Source organism: Engraulis encrasicolus, chromosome 13 (genome assembly GCF_034702125.1).
Source record: "Engraulis encrasicolus isolate BLACKSEA-1 chromosome 13, IST_EnEncr_1.0, whole genome shotgun sequence".
In the NCBI taxonomy this organism is placed as follows: domain Eukaryota; kingdom Metazoa; phylum Chordata; class Actinopteri; order Clupeiformes; family Engraulidae; genus Engraulis; species Engraulis encrasicolus.
In genome coordinates this window covers 18,129,074-18,144,482 of record NC_085869.1, presented here as the reverse complement: position 1 = coordinate 18,144,482, position 15,409 = coordinate 18,129,074, and the positions used below count along the sequence as shown (strand labels likewise).

The 15,409-nt window shown below is 41.0% G+C and overlaps 2 protein-coding genes and 1 long non-coding RNA gene across 4 annotated transcripts in view; 1 reads left to right on the top strand and 2 right to left on the bottom strand.

Moving 5' to 3' along the window:
- Positions 1-4,896, top strand: part of LOC134460787 (uncharacterized) — an 8,394-nt gene extending 3,498 nt beyond the window's left edge. For both annotated transcript variants that reach the window (XR_010037171.1, XR_010037170.1), the window contains 2 exons: positions 3,770-3,943; positions 4,813-4,896. This is a non-coding gene — a long non-coding RNA (uncharacterized LOC134460787). The remainder of the gene's footprint in view (positions 1-3,769; positions 3,944-4,812) is intronic.
- Positions 540-1,756, bottom strand: cldn10c (claudin 10c). The gene is made up of 4 exons (XM_063213327.1): positions 1,525-1,756; positions 950-1,111; positions 748-829; positions 540-651 (listed from the first exon to the last, which is right to left on the bottom strand). The coding sequence occupies exons 1-4, from the start codon at positions 1,754-1,756 to the stop codon at positions 540-542; spliced, it is 588 nt and encodes a 195-aa protein (XP_063069397.1).
- LOC134460785 (claudin-7-like) lies at positions 3,735-15,409 on the bottom strand. Its single transcript, XM_063213326.1, has 6 exons — positions 14,347-15,409; positions 10,184-10,345; positions 4,742-4,903; positions 4,547-4,634; positions 4,299-4,406; positions 3,735-3,936 (listed from the first exon to the last, which is right to left on the bottom strand). Exons 1-6 carry the CDS (start codon positions 14,558-14,560, stop codon positions 3,735-3,737), a joined length of 936 nt encoding a protein of 311 aa, XP_063069396.1. The 5' UTR covers positions 14,561-15,409.

Genomic DNA, 15,409 nt, shown 5'->3' with positions numbered 1-15,409 from the left:
TGGTCATCTCGTTCAGGAATAGGGGACGGTGATGAGGTGGTGGACGCCTGACTCTGTTTAGCGGAGTACGTGTAGGATGGAGCTGCACGGTAGGTGGTATACACTGGTACCGCTACATCCTCTGGAATTCCTTTGCTGAAATTGAGGAACAAAAGCAAACAGCAGGACATCATGGTGATATCTACAGGGGTTGGACAAAGTAACTGAAACACCTGTCATTTTAGTGTGTGAAGTTTCATGGCCTCACGTGGACCAGCCTGTTGGCCAATCTTCATTATTTTTATTCTGCTGTAGTTTCATTGCAAAACAGCGTATCCATTTTGTAGAATTGAGGAAAATTGACATTTTGCATTGGTCATTCAATTGCACTGCATTGCATTGCAAAAGGCATCTATGATCTCAAAATGTTTGAATTACAAGAATTCACACAGAGATGATAGGACTTCTGAACAGTCATTTCCAATAATGAAATGCTTAAGTAAAAAAAGGCGAATACACCGTTTTACAATGGAACTCTTTTTTTCTCATAGATGTAATCTTTACCTTGATTGGCAACCCTCTCTTCCTGCAAAGATGCTGTAAACAAGACCTCCACATATCAGCAGGAAGGAACCGCCCCAGCCAATGAACAGACCCACTCCTAACTCAAACCTGTTGGTAGACAGTTTGTTTAGTGTTCACTGTTACTCTGTTGGCGTAAAAAGACTAGTGTTTAGTGCTGGCGAGGACAAGACTAAATTGACTTACTTCTGTGCCTTGTAGTGGGGATTTTTGAATTCAGACACAACCTTGTTCCCATACCAAGAGTAAGCAAACATCCCGCACAGTCCTGGTGAGAGATATGGTAGAATTTATACTGCAACTTAATGGCATTAGGCTGCATTATACTAATACAGTATATAATACAGTTAGAAACACCACCACTGTTTTAATAATTAAAAAGCATCACCTGATATCAGATAGTTTAACCCTGCTGCAAATGTCACTCTGGCATTGATAATCTCAGTGCCTCCGATCTTGGTGCATTTCATGCCCACCAAGGCGAGAATAGCCCCAAAGAATCCCAGGACTATGGAAATGATGATCAGAGAACGACACAAATGGATGTATGCTGTTGACAGGAAGAAGATACACATAAATAATAGTTCAGGGCATATTCCAAAACGGAGGATTAGTTACTGAGTTAAGTTAACACAAAGTGATTTGTAAACCTCCCAGTGCAACAGATGTGTGGTTTATCCTCTAATGAAAACAAGCTACATGTCTCTTCTATTACTAGAGATCACACTTGCTCATAAATATGCCAATGATCAGGGATCTAAATTGAAATGAAATGAAATTTTCAGTTTGGCTGGTAAAGACAATCTAGCCACTTTGACCCATTACATTAGTGAGTGTGTGTTTGGCAAGTAAATACACACTCACTAGTAATCAATATCTACCGGTACTAGCCATTTTGGCTCGTGATGAAAATAGTTCATTTAGAACCCTGCCAATGATGTTACTGTATGTGTCCAAACTTACTTGGAAGAGCGATCATGGAGGGAAATCCTTTGCAGTCAGAGACTCCCGTTGAGTCGGAGATGCAGTCCTTCCAGAGGTTGGAGAAGTAGTTTGACGTGGTGAGAACAATGCTCTCCACCTCAGACCAGGTCCACTGCTCCGTCGGCATTGTTGAGCAAACGAGAATCCACCCACAGACACAAACGACGAAACAGCCTATCTCTGAGTACATGAGGGCCGTCCTGTACTTCATGGCTGCTGAGAACTCGGGTCGTCCTTAAACGTCTAGATGCACTATGTGTTTGTCTGTTTGCTCACTCAGATGCTACTGCTCAGTGTAGACTGGGAATGTAGACACTAAAGAGCTAAGTCAAAACCTGAGGACAGGGAGTAGCCTATGGGTGCATTCCAATATGCAACCTTGCGTCCTCCACTTGTGCTTGTGGCCTCTCCCCGCCTCCTGGCCCCTCCGCCATGGAGAAAACAATAAAGTTTCCCAGCTGTCAGCCTAGCCACAACAACTTTTAGGGGACTGTTTTTCATTCACCATCACAATTGCAAATGAGAAAATGACTTTAGAATTGAACTTTTGCGAGATATTGAAATATAATGCTGTTGTCAGTGATGTCATCATGACGTATTACTTCCTGGTATGAGGCCACAAGCACAAGTGAAGGACGCAAGGTTGCATATTGGAACGCACGCTATGTCTATTGCCCTCCTTGTGAGGCTGGCGCTCTCTGCTAGACACTCCCTCCAGGTGTTGCTGGGGAGGGGCTCAGATAGACAGGTGTCTTCATTTGGTAAAGGTCACATTGCTCTGAAGCTGTGTTTGTTATTTATATAAAACCCTTGAGCTGCCACAGTGACTTTATTAACAAACCTTAGAGACACATATATTTTAAAGGCATGGCGATTTGAAGACAGGGCTGGTATTACGGTTGAATATTAGTCATTTAAAGGTGCACTGTGTATATTTTTAGTTGTTTATTTCCAGAATTCATGCTGCCTATTCACAAATGTTATCTTTTTCAAGAATACTTACCACCACCATAAAATTCTAAGTGTTCATTATGACTGGGAAAATTTCACTTTTCATACATGAAAAAGGGGTTCTTCTACATTGTCCACATTTTGCATTTCCAGAAATAGACATTTTTAGCTGCAAAACATACTGTGCTTTGATCATACTAGTAAAAATTAGTTTATCACTTTGTAAATATTTACGAAAAGATCAAATTTGGCAATAGGAATCACAGTTTCAATAAGCATCATATTGCAATATCCACTCTGGCCACCATACACATTGCACTTTTAAGGAGATACATTGCACATATCTCATCCTAGCTTCAGTCTGTATTTTGCACAGTTTAATTCATTGCTAACAAGTTTAGGATTACCCACTTTGCTGTACTAGTTCTTTATAAGCAATAATACATAGCCTTTTAAGGAAGTCACTTTAGATAGCTTTGTTAATATTATTTGCCTTTATTGGAAAACTTAGAAATACATGGAAACATTAATAGTACACACAGTACACACATTTACAAATCAAATCTATGCACAGTAATTGTTTTTATGTACAGAGGCAAGCTGAACAGGCGGTACTGTTGGACTATTAACCAATCTAGGATCCATTTATGACTTGGCCGGACTGTGCAGCACAAGGTACTAGGGCTGTCACGATATTCAATAAGTCAATACATCATACAATATATTGTACAATAAGTGAACTGTTTTGGCCACGTTATAAGTTATATTTCTGGGCTTCTTTGTTTTCCTCGTCACTCTTTCTTTCTCGAGCCAAGAGACTGAATAATAATAGGCACATTTCACTCAGTGCAATGGCGCTTAAACATTGGTGTACTTTTGATTTCTGTTTATCTGTCTGCCTATCTATCTATCTATCTATCTATCTATCTATCTATCTATCTATCTATCTATCTATCTATCTATCTATCTATCTATCTATCTATCCTTCTATCCATCTATCCATCTATCTATCTATCCATCCAACACCCCCTGCCATGACGCTTTCAAAATTAGAAAGGGTGTATTCACATTTTTATTGCATTTTTTATCCCATTTCATTGTCTGAAAATGGCAGCGGGAACGACAACATTATCGTTTATCGCTATCATTTCCTGGACAATTTATCGTCCAGAAAAAAAATCTTAAGACGACAGCCCTATGTGCACCACAAGCTACACTCTTTTGGTTGATTGTTGATCTCACACAAAGGCATCTCTGTCTGATCTCTCCCTAGATGTTTGGCTTATCTTGGATCCCCTGGAGCTGTAGGTCCTGCCTGATGATCTTGATTGGCGTGACAGGCCGTAGTACGAGGGCCCATAGTAAGGAGTTCTGTTCCTGTAGGCCCCCGCGTAGGTCTGAGGAGCCATGTATGTCCGCGGAGCTAAAGCATAGATCACCCTGAAAGGTACATTAATGAATGAATGAAAATTAATTTGCGAGAATTGTCATGTTAATAATATTATGCACATGAAGTGATCTTTTACAAAACACTATAAAAGCCATTTGATAAATACAATTCGTATAGGCTAAACCTTTTGATTCATATGATTTTTGTGAAAGTAGCATATACTAGGTGCAATTGGAGCTGGTTGAATGTCATCTGATTTTCCCTAACCAAATTCAAACAACAAAGCACAAACAAACAAAGCACAATGAAAACACACAATTTTTCAATAGTTTTCTATAGAGTTTTGGATACAAGTGTAGTACAGTATACAAGTAAGTCAGTGTATTAAATTAACACTTGCGCAATTGTTTACCTTTTCGGAAAGAGGACTCGATATACAGTAACTCCATAGAGTGCGGCACCAAGAATTATGAAAAAACTTCCCACCAAGCCAAGAAATATCGGAGTCCCAATGCCATATCTGCAAACAAAACACATAGTACAATGTCAGAAAATATTTTTCTGCAGCGTTAGCATTCCGTAAGATTCACGCTGTATATTCATGTACCGTATTTGAGGTATTTGAATCAAAAGAGCTGAGTATGATATTAGTATTCTCACCTTAGCACACCTCTCTCCACAGAGTGAGCAAAAGTAGTCCTGGCTACTCTGTTTATGTATAAGCAATAGCCAGCAATGGTAGAAACACCTGGAGGAGACAACACGTTGGTTAGACTAGCAATGCAGGAATACTGTAGTAAAGTGGGAAAAAAACAACATTCTTTTTCTGAGAATAGAAAATGCTCCTCTGCTTACCACCAACAAAATGGAAAATTGCCCCGGTGAAGACAAGTCTGTCTTTTGCTTTGTCACTTCCTCCGATGTAGGTGCAGTCCATCCCAACAAAGCAGAATATAACTGCGAAGAATCCCATCGCCATGCCCACCATCAGAAGTCCTCTGACACCTTGCACATATGCTGCATAGAAAAAGATTCACATGCACATTATATTAACATTAAGGGTACCTCACTCCATGCCAAAAAATGACATGAGATTTAGCCTTTACTGTATACAGGAGAAAAAATGTTGAAAGCAATGTGTGATTTACTACAATAAACAAGTCAACAAAGCAGACAAGAAGTACTGTAGACAAAAGCAAGATGCAGGTACTGAACAAGAAACATGTAAACACAGATATAGGCTACTGTAGCTAGTACACATTCATGCACACCCCACAAACAGACAATATACAGTATAAGCTATTGAACATAATGGTCATTCAGTACTTTTGTATCATGAATATATTTGCATCCTGTTTCACAGAGAAAGACAGCCCTGTCCTGGCCTGTCATTGTCATCCAAAAAACCTCAAATTTGTACATCAATTTACTTGTCCTTCCATGTTACAGTTAGTAGGCTACAACGGGATGTTGAGACCAGGCTAGCTCTGGTCCACCCTTGCCTGGCCCAAGCATAGAATTTAAGTCATGTCAAGTCCAGTGAGGTCAAGTCATGTGTACTTTATTGTCAAAAATATATGTAACAGGATTAACACAGAAGTTTGAAATTCTCAATTCTCCAGTCTCCAATGTGCAGTTAAACTCAACATACATTCAAGACATTGACAAAAATAAGATACAAGAATGCAGTAGTACATACGCGTGACGCCCCATAGCACATCATAATCCCTGCAGTTGGTGATGCCCGTGGTGTCGGTGAAGCAGTCCCTCCACAGACTGGACCAGTACGAGGCCGCCTTGATGATCCAGGAGCCCCCTTGGCCCCCGATGGAGGTAATCCTCCAGTAGTCCATGGCCATGGTGCAGCACACGAAAAGCCAACCCAGACTCGACACCAGGAAGCCAAAGATCTGAATCAGTCTTCTCCTCATGGCAGGAGCTGTGTCGGCCACTTATTGATTTAAGAAAAGTCTCAGGTATCTGGTGAGCTCCTCAGAGTAAAAAAAAAAAAGTAACCGATACTTGAAAGATATTGAAGCCGCCGCTGTCAATGCAGGAAGTAGGCTTAATATCTTTGGATAACAAGGCACGGGTTTCGGTGTCCGAGTGCTTGTTTTAGTTGTACCCTGAGGGATGTGGGCTGTGTGGTTAGCCTCATCACGGAGGCTGTTTACTGTCAACTAATGACTGCATGCCAATGCCGCCAGTAGGAGCAGCAGCATGACAAAGTTTTGTTGCAAGGACGCGTGCATCTGCAATACTAGAAGGGGTAGGGCTCGGAATTAACCATTTTCATCACCAGCCAAAATAGCTAGATGTTAAAGGATAACTTCTGCCAATTTCAATATGCTATTGTATTGCTCACGCTACCCTTGACTTTTCAGTACCCGGTGATGCTGCATTTTTCGACTCAGCCCTTTTCGAGATCTGAGCTATTCTAATGGGGCCAGACTTTGTTTACATTAAAAACGTTCTTAACATAGGCCTACGTCAAATATTATCCCAAAAGGTGTCGCTGTTTGTTAGTTGTCTGCTGATGTTGTATAACCTTTAGGATGTTTGAGATGTGACATCCTCTCATCTGTTGTGTCATGTACCGTGTCCTGTTTATCTGTACGTGTGCTTGACGTACAGATTATACTTTGGTGTGGTGACCACTTGGTGGTCACTTCCATGTATTAAATATATTGAATACTGGGCCACCAGCACAAGGAAGTAAATTACTAGAATGGGTCATAGTTCTGTGAATTTGAACATTTTACTATGGACAGGGCTGGACTGGGATGAGAAAACAGACTTTTTCAGGTAAGCCCGGTCGGCCAGGCTTTGAGAGAGACAATAGAGCCTGCGGCAACATATTTAGTAATCTATTATGTATTATTTTGACCACAACAACCAAAATTAATATTAAAATCTGACTCTGAGAGATCCTCTGTAGGGGCATGAGGACTGATACCACTGCATTGAGGGGAAGAGCAGGCCAAAATCATCAACAGCCCAACAGGCAAATGCCCTCTGTATGCCAAGTTATGGCCAATCCAGTAATGCCTATGGACTTGTGTTTTAATGTTTTTGGTAGACTCTAGTGTGTAGATCTGCACAGAACTATGCATCATCCACATGGTCTTCTTTACATGAGTACAATTGGTAAGTTGTGCCCCTCGGACTCTGAATGTGACACTTCTGTTAAGTGTGACTTGTTAGTGTCTTAGTCATAATTGTGACCTCACCGGCTAATTGGCCGCATGTCAAAACTCAACAGATAATAGTTGAAATATAAGAGCTTTATTTTGTTGCATAATATGTACAAAATACACAAATATATACATACTGTATTTTATATGAAAAGACATCATCATACTGAATTTGATGGACAAATATTTACAAGCATTTTTTGTTTGAGTAGATGCTGCAGAGTTATGCAAATTCCTTCTTATGAAAATAAAAAACATTCATAAAATTGAATAAAGTGAATAGGCTCTTAGTGCCACCTACAGCAATTTTAGTGAAAGTGCAAATTAGGTTCGTCATGCCTTGCAATTTAATTTTATACACAAATTGCCGGCCACATGTAATGAGCACACCACAGAGGTTTTAGAAATACTATTATACAAGTGCTATATAAAAAAGATCAAACCTTAGCACAGGTTTGTGCCATAGTAAAAAATGGGTACAGAAAACTATGATGTAATATCATACATTGTATTTCCAAACTGTAATTGGCTGGGCTGGACTGGTAGTCTGGCATACAGGGCATTTTCCTGGTGAGCCAACCATCATCAGGGGCTGATGCTGTGGTTTTTTGTTTATTTGTATGTTTGTTTACATTTTTTCCATAGAGACGGGTATGGCCCTCTATTTAGATAAAGTGACCTATTGGCCTATCTTTAATATAGGCAGTTGGCTAGGCTAATCATAATACTGTATCATAGAAAAGCAAGGGGCTGTGTGAGAGGCCCAAAATTCCCGTACTGCTTTTTGACTCCAGTCCAGCCCTGGTCATTGGTCTCATGGGGGTGTTGAGTCCTATTTAAAAAACCCTTTGAGGAGTTTAGACTTTTCCCCAGTTCTTCTAGAATTTTACTCGAACACTCTATAGCTCCCATAGAAGTCTGTGTTAAAAATCTCGCAAAGTCCTTATGACATCATAATGAGAACTCAAAATTCTGGGAAAATAATCACATATTTGTGATGGTACTCCTCAAGGGGTTAATGCATGAATACCTCTCTTAAAGGGACAAATGGGGGCACCATTGGGGCCTGCCCCCTTGCACGGGTGAGGCTTAAATGCAAATTTGATGTGTGCAGTGTGCAGTGAACACTTGTGTGCTGTGTAGTGCTGTGTCACAATGACAATGGGAGTTGGAGTTTCACAGTCGGGCTTAAAAAATAAAATAAAAAAGGCAAGCTGAGTTTGCGACGCATGTCAAACATAGGCATTCTTATCAAACTGTTGAGAGGTGGTGCTGTAGTCTGGCGGTGGTCTCCTGTTGTTGTTGACGGGAGGGTGTTGGTGGTGGCCCGCGGTGCGCTGGGACATAAAAGAGTTGGCTCCGTTGTATGCATACGCCCTCCTGGAATGACTTGGGCTGCGGAAGAGAGAGCAGTTGCATGACTGAATGTCAGTCACTTGTACATTACCTATATGACAAGGGTGCAGGGATGCTAACAGTTTTATTCGGGCCCGGGACAAAGTCATGTGAATCGCTCCCTCGCCCAACACATGCAATGTAATCAATCAATCAATCAATCAATCAAAATTACTTGTATAGCACAATATCATACATAAATATCATTCAATGTGCTAAAGAAGAGAGAAAAGAGAAGAAAAAGAAACTATATTGTGTTTTGTGTAACAGATAGTATGTAATTAATTAACTATCACCTAAGGCAGATGAGAATAAAGCTGTTTTAAAAGTTGATTTAATTGTTTTAATTCAAGATACTGTTGGGGTAGTTCTCAGTTCTCGCAGTTCTTGCAGCATAAAGACAAAGTGCCATTTCACTTTGTCTAGACTTGACCCTAGGCACCACCAGTAGAGGAGATTCTGAAGACCTAAGACATCTATTAGGATGGTGTTGCTCAAGTATATTTACAATTTATTGAGGGCCTAAGCCATTTATGCCTCTTTTCCACTGGCGTGCCTAATCGAAAAGCAAAAAGTGGCGGACGAGTCGTACTGTGTTGAGCTGTAGGCCTACCAGAAAACCGCCAGTGGAAAAGAGGCATTAGTGACTTAGTGAAAGAGTTTTAAACTCAATTTTAAATCTCACTCAATTCTGGGCCCCACTCTCCCTGGGCCCGGGAAAACTGGACCCTGGACCCCGGGACCCTTTTTAGCATCCGTACCAATGCAGCTTAGGTGCTCTCCCTGCCTTGTGACATCAGGATGATGTCAAAACATTGGTGCGTAACTTTCCATGTGTGCAGCTGGGCAGCATCCAGACATACTGTATCCCCTGCCAGCTTAAAGGCTGCCCTGCGTGGTTAATCTTTATGCATGCTTGTAATGACACTGTCACGTTGTGTAACTGAGTGTAGGGTTGTATAATGTCGATGGACAGGAAGCAAGTGAATGATGAGTGTAATGATGTCGACAGGTCAGCCAAAAAATGTGTGAGGTGATGTTGGTCGGTCTCACTCACCTCCTGTCCAGCCCGTCTGACAGAGACAGGCAGAGCACTATGCCTCCCAGGATGCACAGAGCAGATCCAGCCCAGCCGATGAACAACGCGGCACCAAGCTCATACCTGGTTTTGAAAGAATGGAAATATATCGGTAAATGAAAAGTTTCTCTGTAAAATGACATAAGCGCCGTTGTTTTGGCTTTTGCATTTTATTATTGGAAATGACTGTCCCATCATCTATGTGTGAACTTTTGCCACTCGAATATTTTGAGAACATACTTTTTAAACCTATATAAAATGCATTTTGAATTGCAATGCAATGAAATGCCCAATACAAACATGTCAATGTCCCAACAAAATGGATATTTGTAATTTTGCAATTAAGATCTTCAAATATAAATGTAGATGTTATTGCCTCACAGAGACGAAAACATGCTTGTTTCTAGCCATCGTCACTCACTTTTGTGCAACAAACATGGGGTCAAAAAACTCTGATGTTATCTTGTGGGCATACAGCGAGCATGCTGTCAGAGAACACAGGCCTGTGTGAAAGAGGAAACACATCCATGAGAAATGACCAAAAAACAACCAATGATGAATAACATGTGATGTCAATGACAGAAAATGTCAATGAGTTGTAAGTTGTTATTTTTTAATTCATGCAGTTACCACTGAGGATGAAGTTGAATCCTGCGACGAATGCTATGCGTGCCTTGACCTTGTCAGTTCCTCCAATCCGGGTGCATTTCATGCCAATGAGAGCAGAGATGGACCCAAAGAAGCCGAGACAGACAGCAGCGATCATGAGCCCTCGGCACACCTGGATGTAACCTGCGACACGAGACACAGACCATGTTCATCAGCCACGGTTACGAGTCATGACTGCTGATTTTTTCCCCTCTCACGTTGCAAAGGCTTGTACAATGGCAACAGTGGCATAGGCCTACACCTGCTCATGACCCCCTGGTGAGTACTACCGCTTCATTGCTACAACTACTCTTTTTTACATTTTTATTCCAATGTCAGTGAACTTATCAAACTATGGGTTTGAGACCACAGATATGCACTAAACTGTGCACTTCATGCATCTTTATGATGAGACCTTATGAGTGATTTTTTTTTGTGGTATTATTATGTTGAGTGTAATGCAGCAGCTATATGCATATCCTAGACAAATTTCCCTCGTTACAAATACAAATAATCAATCTACTGTCTGGTTCACACTCAACATTCTTCCTCTCCCACGTCAGCTAATGCCCAAAGGAACCAGTGGATTTTCGTAAAAGTAGTACAGTCTTTGATGTCGTGAAATATTTTTACATCAAGGTTTCGTTACATGCTTATTGCAATATCATTGCTCATTGGGTGGTAAAATGGGGGTCAGAGGCCAGCAAACTGTCACAAAATGTTATGTAATTTTAATGTACCAGAACCATCATTTTATACCCCGTTTGCCAGTCACTCGTGTCAGGTGAATAATTGAGAACAAATAAGCTGGATGGTTAACTCCTTAAAGCAAGTCAACCATAGGAAACACTGCCTCAAGCTCACGGTAAATCACGCATATACCCATTAGCCGTGTGAAGTGAAGCTAAACATTGACAATCTTGGGTTTGGGAACGTGTGAGCAAGGTGAGCACTTGACATTGCGTCTCCTATACTAACCCATACTAATGGTCTCTGGAAAACATCCAATAGTTTCTCTGAAGAGATGTTTCTGGAATGGCGCTTGGCATGAGGTGATGCAGCCACTGATCCTTATCAGTGTAGGGGCGTTGTGTTCAGCCATCCAAAAACAAATCTGTCTGCTCATCAGTGCGCTCATCTTAGTCGACAAAAAAAATCTGGGCTTGTCATTCTGATCTGGCAATCCCCATTTTTTAATCCCCATTGCTTGTATGGTATTAATATGGACATCAACTTGAGATGTTTGAGTCAAGCATCAAATAACTCAACAGATTAAAGCCGATTTAAGTCCCATACACACGGTGACAATCTCATACCATTAACTATGCAATTAAAAACCTCACTTCAAAAGTAGCATGCTTTTTAGTGTTGACAATGTTAACCCATTGATGCCTAAAGCACCTGCAAAAAACACCTGCCTAAGCCCTTGTTGGTAAAGTTGCCCTCAGCCTATAAAAACCTAAATATCTTAGCCTCTGATGCACATAAAAGCATGACATACGTTGCATTTAAACCCTAAGACCCTCATATTGCATTAGAATGTGTTCATTCATACCCATATTTTTATTTAAAATAGATAAAATCTCAAGAGCCTGAATATGTGTCTCGAAGCACCAAAGGTCAAACAACATATAATAGTCATCAGGCTAAAATGTGTTAAACAACATTTCCATTGGTCAATATCTATGTACTTAACAGTTATGGGAAAAGTTTTAAGCTTCTGAATGACTGCTGGCATAAAGTCACTGCCAAGGCCAAGCTACTGCATGTTTCCAAATTTATTCCAACATACTCTGCTCTGGTGGCTCGTAATCGTGCCTCACAATCATGATAATTGATTTTACATATATATAAAAGAAATAGTAGTACTTTAAAAAGAGAAAGACAGCACACCATCTAGTGCCAACATCGAAGGAAAGTCCTTGCAGTTGGAGACTCCGGTTGAATCCGTCACGCACGTCTTCCACAGGTTCGACCAGAAGGTAGCCGTGGTGATGACCGAGCCGTCCAGAGAGGAGACCTTCCAGTAGTCCGTGGGCAAGGTGGAGGACACCAGCACCCAACCCGACGTGGTCAAGATGAAGGCAACGATCTCTGTCACCATGTTAGTCATGCTTCCTGGGGAGGTTGTGGATGCCAATCAACCGGTAAGGTGCCCGCTGATGCCCACTGAAGAAGTTGCAGATGCCCACTGATAACGGAGATAGGTTGCTGGTTGGAGTTGAGGGGCAGTCAATCGTAGACTGGAAGCACGTTGGGGTGGAGAGGTACCGTAGTCCTGGTCAATCAGGCATGGTGGGTGGCGTGGAGGGTTAATATACTCAGTCAGCAATGACAGACACTCGGGGGGGAGGGATCTGGGCATGCTCATTGTCTATTGAGTAATTCCCAGTCCAGCTATCATAACGTCACCTCCTTTCAAGAAAAGTTTGATGTGACTCGTGGATGAGCGAGTGTGTAACAGCGCATGTCATTGAGGTGGAGTAGTGAGTATCCATACAGGATAGTTTCAGGGGGAGGCGTCATTATATTCTTACTGCTCTCTGTGTCTTCTCATATCCTCAGTGACCATTGCGATTCTCAGGAACAATTCTCAACAGGTCAGACATGACCATTTGTAGACTGAACACACGAGGGGTGTTAAAAATAATGTGAAGATGGTCACTTATTAACAGTTCATCCCCCAAACACTGACTCCTGAGTCAGGTAAAAATGGCTATGGGTTCTCACTACCCATGACGGGTAAGGACACAAAAATCCCACCCTGCTAATAATAATATAAAAATAGAGTAGAGAAGAGGATGACGAGTTCTCTGCCCAAATGGATGTAAAAACAGCAGTCACTATCACGAACCACAAAATCGTAGCCTCACCATTACTTCTTTTCTGTCAGTGTTATTTTCTTTGTCAAATGCAGTCTTTTTTGAAGGTGTTATAGACCCATCTAGTGGTTAGATAAAATATTGTCACCACAAACTGGCTGTCATTGACAGTATCAGTGTGAGGGCCAATGATTGCATGCAGTCCGTATATACATTGTCATTTATGCTTGTTTCAGGTGATTAAATAAATAAAACAAAATGAAAGTCTGAGGCAGATGCTTCGCATGGGAAATATATGCTTGGTACATGTATACAAGGTACAAGTACATGGGCGTATGTAATAACTGAAGTTATAATATGAAAACAAGAGACCATAAAAATGACAGATTTTATCTGTATATGTTTGTAACTGACCATCAAATGGCACGATGCCCCAACATTTCGCATGTTGTGAGTGGTCACGTAAAAAAAAGAACTCTATGTGACAATGGTATCGGCACATAGTGTGCATCTGCTTGTAATCAAAGGTTAATAACACTCTGGTTACTGGTTACATGTTGTTTCATACACAGTCATCGGCCCTCCCTCCTCTCTTTCTTCTGCTGTTAAAGGTTTGCAGAGAGGGTTTACATATTGCCCAAAATTTGTTCTATATTTACAGGGGCTTGAGTCAACACTGTGACGTTTCACAGGTTTCATGAACAGACGCCATACATTTGTTATTTTTAGGGCCACACACTAATACATTTGAAGGTATATTATTTCAGTTGACACTCCTTGAATTATGCGTTTTAGGTTTCTCATTGCATCGGACAAACCAATTCATATGACCAAAATATTTAAGAAAATATGTTGGAAATGTTATCAAAAATATTAAAAATGCATTAATTGAGCTATGTTTGTTGGAATTACAATAAACACAAGACAGTAGGACAAGAATTGGCATCATTGCCATGTTAATAATCTTTGAAAACGTTGTTGTCCTCATCAAAGGTCAGATCAACATTCAGTATCAGTGATCAGTAATCATGACCATGACCTTAACATGATCTTACCATCAAACATGACCTACTACCTAACTTAATGAGATCTTGAGTATGGGTTTGTATCTTCATACCTTTTTTAATTTTAACTAGCATTTGTTATTATAATTTAACTGATTGTTTATGATTATAAAGTACAGAAAGTAACAGCATTTTCATATTGTAACAATAACATCCTCAATCTGTCTGTCTCTTGCTCTATCTCTCTCTCTCTCTCTCTCTCTCTCTGTCTTCCTCTTACACCGTGCACCTGTCGGCTATTCATGTTATATTTCCTTACCTTCCAGTTTGAAGATGGTGAGGTGCGGCCTGCAGTGCACGGCTCCGATGGCGTTCCCCCCACAGCTGTTCCACAGGCCCTGGAAGACCCAGGTGGCCGTGATGACGGAGGACGCTCGGCTGGTGCACTTCCACTCGTTGGAGACGGTCGCAGCAATGATGGCGCCCAAGCCCACCAGTCCGGCCAACAGCGCGCATATCTGCCTACTGGACATCCTTCAATCCCTAGTTCACTTTGACGACTTCGCGTAAGAAAAGACTCAAATAAAAAGAGATAAAGTCGCCCCAGGCAAGCAAATTACACCAGAGACATATGTTACACAGAGATGATTTACACGCTGGACATCTTGCCGTGTGCCATTTGCCCCGAGGGGAGGGATGTAAAGTGAAGAAGTACCGTACAAGGAGTCAACCCAAAAGTTAGGTATTAAGATGAAAGTCATTTTTTTCTGTTTGTGGTTTTTAACTCGTTTTGTAGATCTTCCTGTTTGCCAGTTGAATGAGGTCAAGTCTTACATTAACATTTCTGGCACTAATAAGTCATCTTGGTAAGGCACGTGGCACAAAGTTCATGAAGAGATATTTATGGAGATGGGGCCAGAGACTTCTCTTTTTTTATTGGTTTTCAAACATGGTTTTAAGAAGTTGTGTTTATACAGTATGTGTGTAAAGGCTATTTAGTATTTACCTTTGCGATAGTATGCATTTTGGATAAATTATTTGAAAATGTTACATAAATGTGCAGAAAAGTTTTCTACATTCCATCCTGATTCATGGCTCACCTATAGCTCACAAACATTGATATGGCATTCAGCTCAGCCTCATTGAACTTCAGAACATTTCTGGGTTTTTCCAAAACTGTAGATACTGAAAGTATTGTTTATTAACTGTAGGCCCAAGTTCTCTAAAAGTGTATTAAGACTGTTACCTTACTCCTGTCTATAAATAACGCCTCTGCCTTGGACAGCAACACTACTATGTCTAAATGACCTGCTTTTTTATTGGCTAGCAGCTACAGAGTAACTTGTAGCAGGTGCGAGTTGGATTTGCCAGCAATGACTGAC

Excerpts from the sequence above, each read along its gene's own strand:
- cldn10c (XM_063213327.1), bottom strand. The coding sequence starts at position 1,756 with ATGAAGTACAGGACGGCCCTCATGTACTCAGAGATAGGCTGTTTCGTC. Across the intron at positions 1,112-1,524 it reads CTCCATGATCGCTCTTCCAA|CATACATCCATTTGTGTCGT; the intron begins GTAAGTTTGGAC and ends TCCTGTCAACAG. Across the intron at positions 830-949 it reads GTTAAACTATCTGATATCAG|GACTGTGCGGGATGTTTGCT; the intron begins GTGATGCTTTTT and ends ATCTCTCACCAG.
- LOC134460785 (XM_063213326.1), bottom strand. The coding sequence starts at position 14,560 with ATGTCCAGTAGGCAGATATGCGCGCTGTTGGCCGGACTGGTGGGCTTG. Across the intron at positions 10,346-14,346 it reads CACCATCTTCAAACTGGAAG|GTTACATCCAGGTGTGCCGA; the intron begins GTAAGGAAATAT and ends CTCGTGTCGCAG. Across the intron at positions 4,407-4,546 it reads GTGGAGAGAGGTGTGCTAAG|ATATGGCATTGGGACTCCGA; the intron begins GTGAGAATACTA and ends TTTTGTTTGCAG.